Source organism: Oryctolagus cuniculus, chromosome 20 (genome assembly GCF_964237555.1).
Source record: "Oryctolagus cuniculus chromosome 20, mOryCun1.1, whole genome shotgun sequence".
NCBI classification, from domain to species: domain Eukaryota; kingdom Metazoa; phylum Chordata; class Mammalia; order Lagomorpha; family Leporidae; genus Oryctolagus; species Oryctolagus cuniculus.
In genome coordinates, this window is record NC_091451.1 from 21,854,506 (window position 1) to 21,872,561 (window position 18,056).

At 49.5% G+C, this 18,056-nt stretch overlaps 1 protein-coding gene across 15 annotated transcripts in view; it reads left to right on the forward strand.

Moving 5' to 3' along the window:
• Window positions 1-18,056, forward strand: part of TTLL5 (tubulin tyrosine ligase like 5) — a 278,126-nt gene that overhangs the window by 203,793 nt on the left and 56,277 nt on the right. For all 15 annotated transcript variants that reach the window (XM_017349414.3, XM_008272017.4, XM_008272023.4 and 12 more), the window contains one exon: window positions 13,753-13,970. In XM_017349414.3, the coding sequence (XP_017204903.2) occupies window positions 13,753-13,970 (218 nt within the window). The remainder of the gene's footprint in view (window positions 1-13,752; window positions 13,971-18,056) is intronic.

The window sequence follows — 18,056 nt, forward strand, 5'->3', positions numbered from 1 at the left end:
GAACTTTGTTGCCATCCTTTTCACCCCATCCACCACAGTCTCCTCATAAATTAGTTATCAAAATACCTCCTTGTTCATTCTTCTTATCAAGGGTACATTCTGCTCAGCAAGCACTGCTCCCGGGATGCAGGCCTTACGGTGAGCAGAGATAAAGTGTGTGCGAGATGCACCCCCCCGCCCCCCGTCGTCATAATCGCCACGAGCACTGTGCCAGGTGGAGCGCTCCACCTGCATTAACTGACTTACAGTGAGTGTCGGCATGGTGACAACGGAAGTATCCCAACATTGGGTCTTCTCCCTGGTCTCCCTCCCTGCTGCCCACTTCCTCTTTGTCCTGTCTTCCTGACCCTAAAGGAGAAGGCAAAAGAAAAAAAAAAAGCTGTTTGCCTTCGGCTGAGTCGGGGGACTTCCTTAGGCAGCAGTGACTCCTGGTGACATCAGCATGAGTAGCTCTCTGCTGGGGTCTGCAAGGGGGGCTGCACCGGCTGCGAGGCCCGACTGACCTGATTCTAATTGCCGACATGGAGCTGCTGTTGTTCTTGGCACAGGCCGGAGCGATTACTCAGTAGTTTCTGTTAAAGTGAGCCTTTGTTAAACTTCTGCTCCCAGCCCACTCCCCCCTGCCCTCCCTCCCACTCTCTTCCCTGCCTCATCCAGACCAAAAAGGAGCCCCAAAGGCAGAAAATTCAAGTACATTTTGGTGACCAGTGGAGAACTGCTGGAGGTTCTTGGAACAGCAGTGGGGAGCAAGAAAGATCTTAAAGACATTTTAATTCCTCGCTGACTGAATTCCCATTTCGAAACCCTTCCATGCCTGGTGGACGTCGTCTTCCATGGTAGGGAACTCGCACTGGGAGAGAGCTGTGCTGCCTGAATTCCTCCGCCCTTCCCAGGTAGTTCACTTCAGTTCAGTCAAGCTAACAGGGACTCACGAGTATTTGTGTCAAAGGTGTCTGAGAATGCCGGCCACATCGCGAGCGCCATGGGTCACCCGCTTCCAGCGAATGGTGTGTGCGCATGCGCAGCTCCACAGGCGCGGCAAGGATTCCCACGGAAACCCAAGCGAGCCGTGTTATTGTGCTCTTAAAACTCCGTCGTGTGTGTCTAGAAAGTCTGCCCCACTGCAGGAATGGATGGGCTCTCCGTGCCTTCAGCTGCTGTGTGTTGGCGTTATGGGGGAGGAGGGGGGAGCAAGAAAGAAAAATTCTGCGGGCACCAGATCTTTCTCCACGCAGCCAGTGAGCACACACAGCTCCCCAGCATGGCGCGCAGAGCAGGGGAGCCGCGGAGCCCTGCTGGAGACGTCCCTGTGTGTCTTCCTGACAGGGTGGCAGAGGGAGGCTGGATGAGGGGCACCACAGGGGAGGAGCCCGTGTGTACGCTCAAGTTCCCCAGCGTGTGGCTCGAAGGCTGTAACCTGCTTGCTTGTTGGGTGGCGGCTGTGATTTGGCTGGCTGGTCATTTTGTACTATTTTGCTTTTCCTCCTGACCTTTATCAGGATCTCCTGCAACAGTTTGCAGCTTATACTTATGCCTGACTTTCCTAGGGCCGTTTGGCATAGCAGATTTTTGCCAAACCAGACTCTTCCTCTTACCTAATAAAATACATTGAAAACTGGTGAAACAATATGTGTGAAACAGCGTTCAGTAGCTTCGGGAAAAGGCACTGCCCCTCTAGACAGCCTCTGGGGTCAGGCACTCCCCAGCTGAACTCCTGGCCCTGTGTGGTGCCTGGCCTGGGGACCTCTGTGAGCCTCCTCTGCCTTCTCTCCGATGTGGAGATGATGCTGCGTGCGTGTGGGCGTGGAACCCTCAGGATGTGACGCTACCATGCGGCAGGCACCACGCTAGGCCTTTTGTCTGTAGTATCCCATGGAATCCTTACAAGTGCCCTCTCCATCACCCTGTTTTGCAGATGAAAAAAGCAGAGCATCATTTGTGTAACTTTCTGGGGGTCACACAGTAAGGAAGGGAAGAACTGGTATGTGAACCCAGGCCTGCAGGCCCCCAGCATCCAATCCCATGGCTGTTGTGCCATCTGCTGCATTCAGGAAGTAGCAGCCAGAAATACTGGTCCATAAAAAGAAAGTTGCAATTCAAACATACAGCAAGGACTCACTGATACCCATAAAGCTATGTTTGTATTCTCAGGTGTCTCTTCCAGTCTTCTATTAATTATATGCACCATTGCAAAAGAAAAATCTTGTTAAACACCTATAAACTGAGGCTAGATGGTACCCCAATTAACCTGAAATTCTTAATTAACATCTTAATAAGGTGTTCTTGGACTTAAAAATCTTAGATGTGCCCATATTTTATTATTATCAAATGTCAGCTGAGTTTTCAGTATCCAAAATGCTTTGGATTAGAAGTGTTTAGAATTTTGAATTGGTTTTGTTGTGGAATATTTGCATATACATAATGAGACCATAAAATTCACTTATGCATTATATACACTCTATACGCAGTGTCTACAGTACTTTTAGTGCACGTGGATCTTGGCTGCGACCCGTGAGGCAGTGTCACATGAGGTCATGTGTGGAATTTTCTACTCACGGCATCGTGTTGACGCCCCAGAAGTTTCCGATGTGGGAGCCTTCAGATTAGGGATGCTCAACCGTAACAGAACCAGGAGCCAGCATGTCACAGAGCGTGCTGAAACACACTCCCGAGGCCTGCAGATGGGGGTCTGTGTGGGCTGTGGTTAGTTCCCGGGTTAATAACATAGGCATTGTATCTCTAGTTACTGCTCTGTCCTCTCATGCCCATTATTGGTGCTGTTAAGAATACTTCAGTCTTATTTCTATGACAGGTGTTTTTGAGAGTACCACTGGGACACGTGAAAGGTGTCCACAAATGTGAACAGCACAGGCGACATCTTTGCATACGTTGTATGCTTGCTTTCTCAGTCCACATACATCTCGTTCTCTGTCTGTCATTCCAGAGTAGACATCAGTACATCCCGTCAATTCATTCCTGATGTCACGAAGTCCCCTGGTTATCATGAGGTTGTTTTCTAGCTACTGCCAGGGTAACATCTCCCTGGAATCTTGGAGGGAAGTAGACACAGAGCGAGTGCTCCCTGTGTGCCAGACACAGCATTATCTTCACTCCACCGATGAGGAAACACATGCTCAAAGAGTGTCAGTAATTAAGCCAAGACCACACAGCTGCCCAGCGGCAGAGAAAATGTGGAAACCAGGTCAGAGCTACCACCCTCCTTGACAGAAGTGACTCTCTGTTTTCTTCTTACTGTGCACACTTTTGATCAGTCAGATAAGGCATGCCAGCTTTATTACTTTATTTGTGTGTACTTATTTGAAAGAGGCAGATAGAAATCTCCCATCTTGTGATTCATTCCCCAAGTGCTTGCAACAACTGGGACTGGGCCAGGCCAAAGCAGAGATCCTGGAGCTCCATCCAGATTTCCCATGTGGGTGGCAGGGAAATACGTGAGCCATCATCTGCAGCCTCCCAGGGTGTGCATTAGCAGGAAGCTGGAATGGGAAACAGAGCCAGGACCTGGCCTCAGGCCCTCTGATACGTGATGCAGGCATCTTAACCACCAGGGTAAACACTGGACTCCCAAGGCCTCATCTTGGAGCACAAACAGCTCCATCAGCGATGGATACAGCCACAGGAAGCGAGACTCACAAACGAACGCCTGCGAGGTCTGTGCAAGATATGCACAGTAGGCCAACTGTGTGAGGTTCTGGGCCAAGTAAAACAGACGAACAGCTGAAGACAGAGGCTCGGTAGATATTTATGAACTTGAAATTTGAAGTTGTGAGGGGATTTAGTACCTTTGACTAAGTGTGTTTCATTTTGCTAATCAGGAGACATAAGATATGATACGGGAGTAGGACAGCAAGGGCACTGTCTGTCTACAAATACTAGCAAATGAAAGATAAAGCAGGAGGTTGAAATGAGGCTGTGTGTTCGCCTCTGTCAGCCAGTTGCACTCTCCCTCTGGGGTCACTGCTAATCTTTTGAGGTTATCTTTACACATACACATACACACACTTGCACCATTTAACTTTTAAAATTAGTAATGAAGCTTTGCTTATAGGCAACTTTTTTTTCAAGCTTTCCTTCTCTAGAGAGAGAACGATCTTGGAGCACAGCAAATGAGACCTCTGTCTTCTTTATGCCGCTGATGAAGGTTGGACACGTTGCTGGGTTTGCTTTAGATTTGCTTTGGAAAGGAGATTAGACTTAAATAAATGTGCCTGAGACACATTTGCTCTACAGGGGAGTCGATGTAACATAAATAAGGAAGGCAGCATCATGCACTGTGGCTCTTAAATCACACTCTGGGAGTGCAAATCCCAGCCCACTACTCAGTGGCTGTGTAACCGTGGACAAACTACTTGACATTTTTGTGGCTTGGTTTCCTCTTCTGTAAGCAGTGATGATAAGGGGACCCACCTCAAATGACTGGGAGGGTTAGATGAGATAATAACATACAAAGCCCTGCGAGCAGTGCTGACTGCGGTAAAAGCTCTGTGAAACTCCGCTGCTCAGGCTGTGTATCGCCTTCTTTTTCAGTGCAGTTAAAAGCGACGTAGCATGCGTGTACCGTCCGTCTTAACAGCTCCTGAGTGTACGGTGCAGCCTTGCAGCCCTGTGCACACAGCTGACGGCAGCTCCCCAGGGCTGCTTCCCATGCAGGGCTGCAGCCCTCCACTCTCCCTGGGCACTGACTCTCGGCTTCCCTCACTCCAGCCTCACTCCAGCCTCACTCCAGCGCCCACCTCACTTTCTGTGTCCAGGAGTTCAACATGAGAGATCTCCAGAAAGTTCACGGAAGATGTGTGTTCTTGGAAAACCATGCATGGATTTCAAAACAGTGCTTTACCAGTACAAACTCACCTTTCAATTCTGTTTTCCCACAAGCTTTTTTTTTTTTTTTTAATTATTTTTATTTGTTTGAAAGAGGTAGAGAGGTAGAGACAGAGAGAGAGAGAGAGAGGTCTTCTATCCTCTGGTTCACTCCCCTAATGGCCACGAAGGCTGGACCTGAGCCGATGCAAAGAGCCAGGAGCTTCTTCCGGGTCTCCCATGTCCCATGTCCCACAAGGTCCGTCCGTGTTGTAGATGTGGCTGGATTGGCCTTCTTTCTTAAAGACTGAGGAATGTTCCAGTCTGTGTGTACACCACGTGTTCTTTGTGCAGCTGCTGGCTTAGGACATGGAGGTTGCTTCTGCGTCTGGGTTGTTGCAAACAATGCTTCAGTGAGCGTGGATGTGCAGAGGCTGCAGCTATCTCTGTATTCCTCATAACCTTAAACATGCACCACGTTATAATTTCAACTTGGGAGTTTTAGCTAAACACCCCACCCCCGTGCCAGGAGCAGATATGGAAAAAGGTGTCTTAGGAGAAGCCCCAAACTTACAAATTATTAATTAGCTGCACTTTAAAAACTAATATTTACTTACTCAGACAATTAAAAATGGTATGGAGATGCATTTGCTGGCAATTGCTAGGGAAAGATGTGAGGGAGCTGGCGCTGTGGCTCAGCAGGTTAACACCCTGGCCTGAAGCGCTGGCATCCCATATGGGCACTGGTTTGAGTCTCAGCTGCTCCAGTTCCAATCCAGCTCTCTGCTGTGGCCTGGGAAAGCAGTAGAAGGTGGCCCAAGTCCTTGGGCCCCTGCACCTGCATGGGAGACCTGGAAGAAGCTCCTGGCTCCTGGCTCTTGGCTTCAGATCTGCGCAGCTCTGGCCATTGCAGCCAACTGGAGAGTGAACTTCCAGTGGAAGGAAGACCTCTCTCTCTCTCTCTCTCTCTCTCTGCCTCTCCTCTCTCTGTATAACTCTAACTTTCAAATAAAATAAATAAATCTTAAAAAAGAAAGATGTGAGGAGAAAGTGAAAATAATGATTAATACCAGGATAAAATGATTATTATTTAGAGTAATGGCTGTGTAGATTGCTAACATGAGACGTCAGTGTTCACGGACGTCAAAAGGAGGAAGCGGGGCTAGAACCAGATTATGATGCCGCTCTTCATGGGAGCCATTTCCTCACAGTACTCCAAGGAGAGATAAGGAAATTGAGCCTCTCAAACCACCGGTGGAAATGTAAATCAGACGACGTTTACTGAGGGCAGTTTGGGGAATCCATATTTAACGGTTTAAAGCAGAAGAATAAGAAGACTCCAATGTAGCTGTTCCATTTCACAGGAACTATTTTAAGGACCTCGTTTAACATAAGTGCAACGATCTAAGAGTGTTTACTGCAGCACTGTACTTGAGGAGCAGAACAAACTGGTGTTGTGAACATGCTTGGGGGAGAGGGGGTTTCAAAATGGAAGTATAAGATTGGGGGTGGCGAGGATGGGACGTTGCCGTTAAACAACCCCTTGGGACACTGGCATCCCGTGTCAGAGTGCCTGGGATTGGGTCCCACGTCCACTTCTGATCCAGCTTCCTGCTGATGCTCCCGGGAGGCAGAAGATGGTGACACAAATACTTGGGTTCTTGCCACTCACAGGAGACACCTAGATGGGGTTCTCAGCTGCACTCTGGCTGTTGTGGGCCTTATTTCTCTCTCTGTTTCTTCCTCTCTCTCTGGCACTCTGCCTTCCAAAGAAATCTTAAAAAAAAATTAAGGGGCTGCTTTTTTTTCCACTTATAAGTGTATTTCATAACCACAAAGATTATTTCATTGTGTGGCATTCCATTATTGGTGATAGGTTAAGTAATTTATGATAAACCATAATAGAAAATATGCAGCCATTTAAAAAAGTGCTCTAAATCTACCTTAATACTCAAGGTAGATATCTGAGTGAAAGGAGAAACAGACTCCAAAACACCTGCTGTTGCTTGTTCCCATTTTCTTGTGAGTACATGGACATACACATGCACACGTAGAAAATAACTGAGCACACCCAGGAGATGTCTCAGTGCTGAACGGCGGTCTCAAAGTAGAATTAGAGTCCTTTTCACACTCTTTCCCTTTGTACAATGAACGTGTGCTAAAGAAATTAAAAAAAATCAAAAGAAAGGAAAACCTTCTTTGAGTGCATGTGTGATCAGTGTTCAAACGCTGCTGGGCACGGAGAGGTTTACAAAGGAGAGGGAGCGCGAAGCAGAGCCTCCGGTCATGGTCACAGTCATGGTCACGGTCATGTGAGCCGAGATGTGCCATCTGAACATGAGCTCCTGCCGTGAGGTGGAAGGCGGGGCTGCTACTGAGGGGCTGATGTCTTAGGGCTGGTTAGTTGTAGCTGGGTTTTATGGTCACAGACAGTAGCCCTGGCCTTAGCCAGCCGCCTTGTAGTTGGGCTTCTTTGATGGTATCACACATCCAGCCCAAGATCAGTCTGAGTTTGTCAGTACAACTGAAAATCAGCTCGGAGACTGCTGGTGGCATCTTTAATTGGATTAGACCAAGGAGCCTGAGGCTTATGAGTATATTTGAGTGTCTGGTATTAATTACTCTCATTGCTTCTCAAATGTTAGCAAGTTCATTATTTATTTAGGGACTGTCTGAAGCACACTGGTCTCAGCTGGTTAATGAATAAGAGTTTCAGAATTGTTCTGTCCAGGTGAGCGCCTGTGTTCACACCCTCGAGAACAGGTTGTTGGAAGTAGTAAGAACCTTCTTTCCTGCTTGCTAAAGGAGAAGGAGCACGTTAGTTGCGTTTAGACGTGGAGGGATATACCAGCGGATGCCCAGTGTCTGTGGCAGCTCCACGTCCCGTCTCTGGTGTGTGGGGGGTGGTCTTGCTGGAGGGTAACAGTAGAACTTCCGGGTTTCTTGCCCACCCTTGGGGGTCAGAGCACTGCCCGGTGCTTTGTAGCAGTGCCCGAGGTTGCGCTCTGTTTCTCTTGCTCGGCCCTCAGTCTTGTCCCAGCGGACAAACATTGTGAGTGGAAGACAGCCAAGTACTCCATACCGGCTGAGACAAAGGCCCTTTGGAAACTCACTTTTGCTAGAATAGCAACAGCTACTGTCACCTTCACCTTGGCCTTGAGGTTTTTAAAGTATCCTGGGATTGTACAAAAGTCCCAATGTGTTCATTCCTTGAACGGCACTCGGCTTAACCGTGGTCAGGTGAGTGACCAGTGGCTTAATGTGCTCAAGAAGTACACCACCCCAGTGCTCGAGCTGACAGGCAGGGACATCCTGGGAGTGGCTCTGTGTGAGCTGTGTAAACGGGAGCTTTACCCAGGTTAGGACAGACTCTGACGTGGGGAGGATAGTGCTCAGAGATGTTAGCTCTTCTTAAATCGGAGTGAAACAGGCACGAGGAGACCTTAACTAACATCCTCTGCCGGAGATCAGCGTTTGCCTGCTTTATCTCCCTTAATTCTCGAAAACTGAACTTACAGAGTGTTTCCCTGCAGAGCCATCCAGCTCTGCTTCACCACCAGGAAGCCCGAGCCCGAGTGAAGGCTAAAAGGAGTGTTTTTCTGGAAGGAATTAAGAAAAAAAAAAAAAACTCCCAGAATTTAATCTCTGAACAGTATTATCTTTCTAGTAAGAGAGCCCAGATCTTGCTTGCCGTAACTTCCAAGTTGCTGTCTGTGTTCTATCAGAAATCCCTCCTTCCCACCCACGAGTCCCCTTCTGTTGTGGGAGAAGGAAGGCCTTCCCAGTCTTTTGCCTGGGGCCAAGCCAACCCTCAAACTGCAGCTTTCTCTGAGCTGCCTTGCTGCAGTGTGGCTGTTTCCCACAGCCGGCAGAGAAGCGAGAGTCCTGTGTATGTTGACCGGGACCGAGGGAGAGGGCGGTGCATACAGAGCGCCGTTATTCCCGGGACACTGACGGATGACAGCACAGCCCCCATCCCTGTGCTGCTAGTAGCCTATATCTAAGCCTCACATTCTTGGAAGTTCTATAAAGAGCACTTTATGTAAGCCTTCTGTCCGCTTATGAATGAGTAGCAGGACAAAACCACTCACACGATCTGGGGCTGGTGGAGTTGTAGGGCTGGGGCCAGTTACAGGCTGTGGGGATATTGAAGAGGCCCTTTCTGCTAGGAGTCCAAACACATCCACTTTAAACGTGGCCTGAGTGTTCTCCTGGGTTTCTTGTTATCGGATGTGGTTGCTTTCATTCTATCCCGCTCAGCCCTGGTGTCGATGAGTCACCTGTGAATGAGTCCACCACTGACTGCAGGGTTCCGGATGATGTACAATCATAACCATTTCACTGTCCCGTCAGAGACCTGGGCCACGATTACCCAACCACAGAGCACAACCTGCAAGCCTTCTACTGTGTTTGGAAGGGTTATCTGCCTTCCAACAGGCAATGAGTCTCTGTTGTACTAACGCTTAAGCAAGCTTTGAATCTGTGGTAGCTGGAGAATGATTTGTCCTATCAGTTAGGATGCCATTCGGCTGCAAGTAACAGAACTCTTTCTGGCCCCAACAGCGTAAGCAGTCTAGAGGTTTATTTGTTTTTGCTGTGTAGTTAGGAATCTGGAGGCAGGCCCTCCCAGAAAGAGCCCTCCCTGGTACCCTCAGACACGTTCCCCTTCTGTCCTCATGCCTTGTAATTCTTTGCAGATAACGTTCCCACTGTTCCTTGTCAACCTCTAGCTAGATTTCCACATTCCAGGTGGGAGAAAAACAGGGCAAAAGGTGTGGACCAACCAGCCTGGCCCATGGAAGGGCTTCCCCCCAAAACCACACCTAGAAACTGCTCTTCACATCTCGCGGCCTGAACTGTGCCAGGTAACCTAACCTAGCTACGAGAGAGAATAGGAAAGGTGAGCTGTTAGCCGGGCCCACGTGATTTCCCAGACAGAATCACGGTAGTATCACCAGGGAGAAGGAAGACCCGATTGTATCCAGGCCCAGGGCAGTCTCCTGGGCAGTAAGTTCTCCTGACTTACTTTGCAGTCCAAAGAGAAGTCTCATCTTACATTAAATGGCAGTGTCTAAGATCCCATCACAAAACGTGCATCTCGGAAGGCAAGTCTGCAAAAAGGCTTACTGACATGTTGTGACTGGATGGGAGCTGGACACACACTAGGCACTGCTCAAGGTCCAGAGAATTAGCCTACTGCAGAATTCCATCTAGATGTAAATACATATTTGCCTATTTTCTTGTATAGACATTTAGTAGTTGTACAGTGGGTTAAGCCACCACCTGTGACACCGGGTCAAGTGCTGGCTGCCCAGCTCCTGATCCAGCTTCCTACTAGTGCACCTGGCAGAGGATGGCCCAAGTGCTTGAGCCCCTGCACCCATATGGGAGACCCAGATGGAGTTCCTGGCTCCTGGCTTTGGCTTGGTCCAGTCCTGGCTATTGCGTCGATTTGGGGAGTGTACCAGCAGATGGACAATCCCTGTCTCTCCTGATTTCTCTCCCTGTGTTGCTCTTTCAAATAAATAAACCTTAGTTGGCATTCTATGGAATGTGTTACCTTGCAGGCGCTTCCCTTATAAACCCAGCCCATTCTAACATGTATTGTCCAGAAGGGTAAAAAAGTACATTGTTGGCCGGCGCTGCAGCTCAATAGGTTAATCCTCTGTCTGCGGCGCCGGCACCCCGGGTTCTAGTCCCGGTCGGGGCACCGGATTCTGTCCCAGTTGCTCCTCTTCCAGTCCAGCCCTCTGCTGTGGCCCGGGAGTGCAGTGGAGGATGGCCCAGGTCCTTGGGCCCTGCACCCGCATGGGAGACCAGGAGAAACACCTGGCTCCTGGCTACGGATCAGCGTGGTGCGCCGGCTGCAGTGGCCATTGGGGGGTGAACCAACGGAAAAAGGAAGACTTTTCTCTCTCTCTCTCTCTCTCTCACTGTCCACTCTGCTTGTCAAAAAAAAATTTTTTTAAAAGTACATTGTTACGGGGCCATGATACAAGGTAGAGTTACTAACAGTAGAACAAGACATACAAATATATTTTTGCAAGTGTTCAGAAAAGGAGAGACTATTTGTCCCAGATACAATTGAGTAAATGTGATTTGGGGAACCTAACGTATGTTTCCATTGTCACAATTTGCCTTCTCAGCTATTGAGTGTCATGGTAAGATTAGGAAACTATGTTGAAAAATGCATAACCAACTACCATTCACAGCTGATTACTGGTAGGAAAACTCGTCTGTTGTTGGGTCCTTTGGCTCTTTAGGAGACTAAGATAGAAGTTTGAGGAAGAGTGGCCCGCTTGTTGACTGTCTACTACACACCTGGTATTCACATCAAGAAACCCTGATTGAGCAGCTGGGCTGGAGTTACCTTCATGGGCTCCTTTTCATCTCCAATAATCCGGAGAAATCATTGTAATCGCTTGTGAGAAAGCTGAAGCTAGGAGAGGTTAACTAACCTGGGAAGTTCTCACGTGGCAAGGCCTGCACTTGAGCCCAGGCACACTGGTCTACAAGGCCAGGTTCTCCTCCACCTATCCTGGCCCCTCCTCCTCTCCCTGGTGGCCTCGTCTGGTTTTGCAGCTGGTGATGGACAGTCAGTTCCTTCTCCTCAATCCAACAGGGAGTCCTGTCCCCAGCAGCTTGAAACTTGGGCTTCACTTGGTTGTTTCGGCTGGTACTGAGAGTCAATTTGTTACCTGATTAAATGCTGTTAAAACCACACTTCCTTCTGTCTTTTTAATAGTTAATTTATTTTATTAGATATTTATTTATCAATAAATAACTATACACAGCTTAAAATTCAAAAGATACCAGTGATATGTAGGAAACAGTCTCCCTCCCCGCTGACTCCTGGTTCTTTCCCCGTGGGGATAACCGGTTTCTTGTATCCTTCCAGAACTGTGCTGTGCAGGTGTGTGAGCGTGTTGGGAGTGTGTGTGTGTGAGTGAGAATGGATGTTGTCACCCCTGGAGGTTCCCTGAAGACATGAGAAGGTCAGCCCCGTGAGGAACGAGTTCATTTCCCAGAGTGGTTATGACTGTGGCTTGTGGAGAACTTCTCGGCCCTCATTCCAATTTCTGGCCTCCCTGCCATTTTGAATGAGACAGGTCCCAGGTGTTGCTCCCATCTAAGCCCGTACTGGTGGTGAAAATAGGCACCCAGGCAGCCTGCTCCTCCCTCCCTCCCTTCCTTCCATCCTGTTGGGTCCCTCACCCTGCTTCTGAGCCATCAGATACAGAAACAGCAAGTGGATAGGAGTTTGTGTCAGAGCCCGTCCCAGAGGCATGGCCCCTGGCTGGACGCAGTGGTGACTTGTCCTCAGAGCCATGGGGTGACCAAGTTCAGGGCTCTGCGGCCCTCAGGAGCTGTCTGCAGACCTCCCCACGTGTGCTTGCTCAGAGCACCTGCCTCCCAGCTTTGCCCAGGCCCTTGCGTCTTTCTCTCCCTCTGCCTTGGGTCGGGTGGAGAAGAGTTAATAGCTTTTGCACTTCCCCTGCGGGTGGACCATGGAGGGGGGCAACATCTCAGCTTGATGGGTTTGAAAACAGTCAGATCTACCTCGGGACTTTATTCCCTGTCAAACACGCTGACTCCACATGAGACCCCAGGGTCCCCCTCACCCCTGCCTACTCAGAGCCTTTGGCCACATTTCCTTGCAGTGGGACACTGCACAGCATGAGTGTAGAAAGGCTAACATTCAACTAAAGCTACCCCATCCGACTTTGAAATCTGAAAAAATAAAACTCATGAAGGACTAAAATAATGCCAGTGAAGCCTGCCTGGAAGCCCTCGCCTGGGAAAAGGGCACCCTTCTCCCCCCTGGTTTCTTTGCAGGTCGTGTCCATGGATGCAAATCAGTAGCCAGAGATCCTTTTAATAACGAGTGCTGTATGTTTTGACAGTTACGTTATTTTCTTGTCATATTACATTTGATATTTTTATAATGCACGCAAATTAAAAGCAGTGCTGATAGTACTGAAGCAACAATATTTGTGACACAAGAATGTGGTTTCTAGTGAGGCAAACAAGCTTGTAAGAATTGTTAGTCCTCTCTTTGAAGGAAACGCGTGTTTACATCGTCAGTACAGAGGTATGCAGGCACCTGTGCTGTTCCAGTGGTGATGTTTGGGCCTTTGTCTAATCACAGGCCTAGCTTCCCTGGCACTGATCTTTCATTCATATAGGAACTTGTATTTAGCAGTTTTACTTCGGGAGTGTTTTCAAATGAAAAACCATATGTTAATCATTAGGTCAACAAGGTGTGACTGAGCTAGGATTCTCAAAATAGCTCTCCAGGCCCTGCCTGGCCTGACTCCTGTTCTCTGTTGTACTCCCAAAGCCCTTGCCACAGCGTGCAAACCTGGAGTTGTTCAGAGGTCTGGGGTGCACCGGAATCCCTGAAAAGCTCCAAGTCAGTTTTGCTCCGAGTGCTGTTTCTAGTACTTGACACCCAGCAGGAGACATTCATTCAAAATCTGTTGAATTTGACCATGAAAGAAACTAGGAGAGAGACCAGAGGTCGTGTGTGTGGCCCCACGTGTTACACCCCAGTGCTCTGGATCGGAGCCCCGGTTACCGTTTCAGCAGGAGCATCTCGACTCTGCCCCACGATCCTACCCTTCTGTGTGTGTCTAGACCTGCGCCCACCTCAGATTCCATCTCCCAGGCCTCAAAGGACTCCCTCTCCCAGTAGTCCCCGTGGGCTTCGCGTGTCAGAGGACTGCGTCTCCCGAAACACCCCGCGGGCGCTGGCCTCCGACTCCATCTCCCTGAGCCCCGCTGGCGCCCGCCCTCCCCAGACTCCATCTCCCAGAGACGCCCTGTGCCCTCTCTCCTTCGCCCGCCCCAAAGGCGACAAGCCAGCGAGAGACCAGCAAGTGGGTTCTGAAGGGACCTCCACGGATCATTTTGTTTTTCTTTTTCTTGTAGGCGATCTTTGGCAGCCAGGCACTACCCAACTCCAATGTATGGACAATGAGTAATGGCGCAGGCTGCAGAATTTCCAGTGCCACAGCCAGTGGCCCGAGGCCAACCAGTCTGCCACAAAAAACGGTGCCGCCTCCAACCTCCTCCTCCTCCCTGGTCCCCAGGCCCCCAGCCAATCACAAGCAAGCGCTCAGAAAGGCCACATCCCAGAGGGCTTCCAAGTAAGTTTTCCATAATCTGCTATTCAATTTCTTTGGAGTTGTATCTATTCGAAACTGATAATACTGTTTTATTTACGGAGCCTTCAAGACAGTTTGCACTCAAGTGGCGGAAACGCGGACACCTGTTGGGGAAGAAAGGCCAGCGGGGCTCTGCCCCCTGGGAGGGGCGGGCACTGTTGTGTGAGGCTTCCCAGGTGACCACAGAGGAACTCCCTGGCCTGTGGCAGGCTGCAGTCAGACGCTGCACCAGGTCAGGAGTCCTGAACCGTGGGCTCGCAGCAGAGAAGCAAAACGTCTTTCCTGATACAGCTGCTCCTGATCAGGTCTTTCCCCTTCCCCTTGAGGGTCAGCACCTTCCTCCTCCCTTGTGTGCTGACTTGCAGGCACTTGAGTGGGAAGGCACGGGATCGCGAGTTCTTCTGGGGAGGCTAACTGCACTGATGTCAGCCACCAAGCTCTGTGGGAACAGGGTTCCTGTTTCTTCTTGTAGACTAACCGTCTTAGAGCAGTAGTAATATAACAGTAAGACACTTCCTTGCCTGAATCAGATGTCACCAGTAAGGAACCTGGACGCTTCTTCTCCCTGGTTAGCCAGTGAACTAAATGGCTTAAAGCATTAGTTCTAGCAGCCCTTCTTCAGTTGAAAACTGGAGGACTTTGCAGAGACATCTGGACGAGCCAGGCCGTTCCCGTGTGTGCGGGTCTTGCTCTCTCTAAAGCTCCTCATTCATTTGTCTTTCACAAGATCAATTTCAGTCTTAAGAATGAATCCGAGGACACAGAAGCAGTAGTTACCGTTCCCCGTGCCTCTGAACTGAAAACAGTCCTTTGTGGCTGTATTAATTATACTGCTGCCATTATTCATTTATCCAACAAATATTTACTCAGTGCCTGCTGAGTACCAAGCGCTGTCCTGGGAGGAGCTGGCGCTGTCCTGACTGCGGAGCCCTCTGGGGTGGTGAGGAAGGTCAGTAGGAAGGCTGTGGTTCAGGGTGAATGCCTGGAGCGGAACAGAAAGGAAGCTGTGTGTCCCCGCCCCCTCGACAGAGCGGAGACAGATCCTGGAGCCGCACTGTCGGCATTCAGACTCCCATGCCACGCATTGCTAATCCACACCTTGGATGAGTTACAAACGACTTAACCTCTTGGCCTCAGTTTCCCCATGTGTAAAAACAAGACAGTGAGAGCAGGTACTTCAAGGTCAGCTGGTAAACATCAGCAGAGCTAATGCAGGTGGCGTGCCCTGGGCAAGGCCTGCACACCTAAGAACACAGCAGTCCTCAGCCTGCACGTCCTAAGCCCCCACAGGTGGGAGAAGCCTGCAGTTCACTGGGAGACCCGGTGAGTCGGGGGGGAAGGGGGAGTTTGCCAGAGTGCTCCTTGTTTGTGGAGTCTCGGAGCATGGCCGGCACCTGAGATGGCCCTCAGTGGCCCGCTGGTGGAGAGGCGGGCCCAGGCAGCAGGGCTGGCTGAAGATGCTGCTCACTGCCCTGAACTCCCTGCTGGCGGGAGGGCTCTGCAGCCTCCCGAGATGGAATCGCAGCTCTTTGGGCAAACTTCGCCTCGCTGCGTTTTTGTGGTTTTTGCTCTGTGACAGGCAGGAGTGTGGGAAAACCGGAAACAGCTCAGCATCAAAAATGCACAGAAGAGGGGAAAAGCAAAGATTTCTTCAGAATTTAAGAAATGTAATCCAAGTATCAAAAGGCATGCTGTGAGGTGTTGTTCCAGGAAATAGTTTCCAATTTGCCTTTAAAACCCTAGCACGGTTCTGCAAAGCTCAGTTAGCGCTAAGGGAGACTTTAGTACGCCCTCCCTGACACGAGAAGTGCAGTGCTGGGAGGGGCCCGCGAGCGTCTTCAGACAGACTTCCGACTTTGACGGAATCGCGTGGTTTCACATGTGAAGAACCTTCACCCCCTCCTGCGTGCCAGAGAATCTACCAAATGCCGAGGCCTTCCTCTCAGGGCCACCTCCCTCTCTGGAGCATCCAGATACAGCTTTTAAAAAAGTAAACTGTGTGTTCGGTTGGGATTGACCATAAGGGTAGTAAGGATGGTACAGAGAGCCCTGGCGCACACGTTGCCCAGTGTTCCCACTGCTAACCTCTTAGGTTGCCGTGGTGCGTTTGAAGGGCGTAGCATATGAAGCAGCTCTCACTGGCGCACTTCTGTGAACTCATCTCCATCCTTTATTTGGAGCAATGAAGTTATTTTGAATCCAGAGAAACTTTTCATGGCTCCCAAAACCAGGATCCTCAGGCTTGGTTGAAGGATCCTGACTATTATAACGTAACTTCTGTTCCTAGCCAGCATAGCAAGCATTTTAACACCCCCATGACTCACTCATTTTCCTGTTTTAAAATAGGAATAATAATAGTGCCTGCCTCATTGGGTTATTTAAAGAAATAAGCAAATGATTAATGAACATTAGGCACAAAGGTGAAGCCTGGTAGGCACAAGTAGCGTGTGCCACGGTACTGGGAGGATTTGCTGTGGTTAACACAAAGGTTGTATTTCAAGAAGTTTTCAGGTAAGTTTGCACTTTTCTTCCTGCAAGAGGTATGGCTTCGTTCGCCCGGGTCTCCCCGGCCTGTGCGCTGGCTCAGCCCCGATTCAGCAGAAGCCCTCGGTTATGACTGGTGATACTGAGTCACGCTCAGGAATGACACAGCTAACGAGGAGTCGTAATGAGCTCCGGACCACGCCAAGCCCTGTGCTTTTTGGGTTGAACTTCAGACTTCTCCCAGCACAGAAGTTGGCATCAGACAAATATAGAAGCACTTTCCAAGAGCATCAAAGTTTCCACATCCTAGAGGGTTGAGTTTACTGAACAATAGAACAGAAAAGATGACACTTCACTGGGATTTTGGTGCAAAGGGAGTTGAGTGGGAATCCGAGCAGCAGGGTCCTGTTTGTTTACGATCATATTCAAGCCACTTTTCTTCTGATGGTTTCATTTTCCCATCTGTAAAACAAAAACCACTGTCCCTACTGAATAATTAGCCAAAATGACTTGTTTTCTGTCCGTTCCGTTGAAAACTGTTTTATGAGCACGTTTTTTAATCCCGATGCATTATGGCCATTTTCTCCATCTCCCCTTGGCCCAGTGGTTCTTGTTACAGTTGTTGAATTCATCTACTCATATTTCCTCCCCTAAGTCTTGATTATCAGTTCTGTGAAGAGAATGATTTAGAATTTTTTCTTTGTTCTTTCTTTCTTTTTTCTCTCTCTTTTACCATTTCCTTAGTGCCAATAGCCTTTCTTGGTTTTCCCTCTCTAATGTTTGCAACACTTCATAATTTAGTACCCGCTTCAGATCCTCCTTTCAAAACTATTTGTGGTATTTCTTCCAAGCGGGCAGCCGAACTAAGCAGGGTGACAGCCGACAAAGAAACGCATGCATCCGAGCCGTCTCTTTCTCACAAATGACCTTTTATTCAGAGCCAGAATCCTACTGTCCAGGAAACACAGAGAAACCTGGGAACTGACATTTGCCAGGCACGTAGGCAAAGCCCATAGGCCAGGGATGAGCATGACAGGGCAGGGGCCAAGCTGTGGGAGCCTGGGCACCTCCTCTGAGAGACAGCCGTTTCAGAAGCGCAGGCTGAGCTGGGGGCTTTCCGTTACACAGCTGGCACTGCCTGTCCCCGCCACGCTGCCTCCGGGCGACCTCAGAGTGCCTGCTGTTCTGTGTCAGCACCCAGGACAGTGGTGTTTGGGGCAGGAGGAGGGAGCCGAGCAGCACGGGGAAACCAGATGCCAGTGAGTGTGACCTGGACACATGGGGTCAGGTGCGCAGAAATGAGGGTCAGGAGAATGTGGAGGTGAGCACCAAGCACACCAGGCTTGCTCCGTCTTCACACCTGGGAGCCAGGAGAGGGAGACGGTTCCAGCAAGAAGCATTCGAGAGTCAGGGCCATCCCAGAGTCCTTGTTGTGAGATTGGTGTCAGCGTGCAGGCTTAGCCATCGTCTTTCAGCCCTTTATTTTGTGTCGTCTCAAGAAAAACGTTCAAACCTGTGGCCTATTCCTCTTTAAAGTAGGATCCTCCAAGTCATGTATTTCCAAAACATGTAAATGTAGCATCT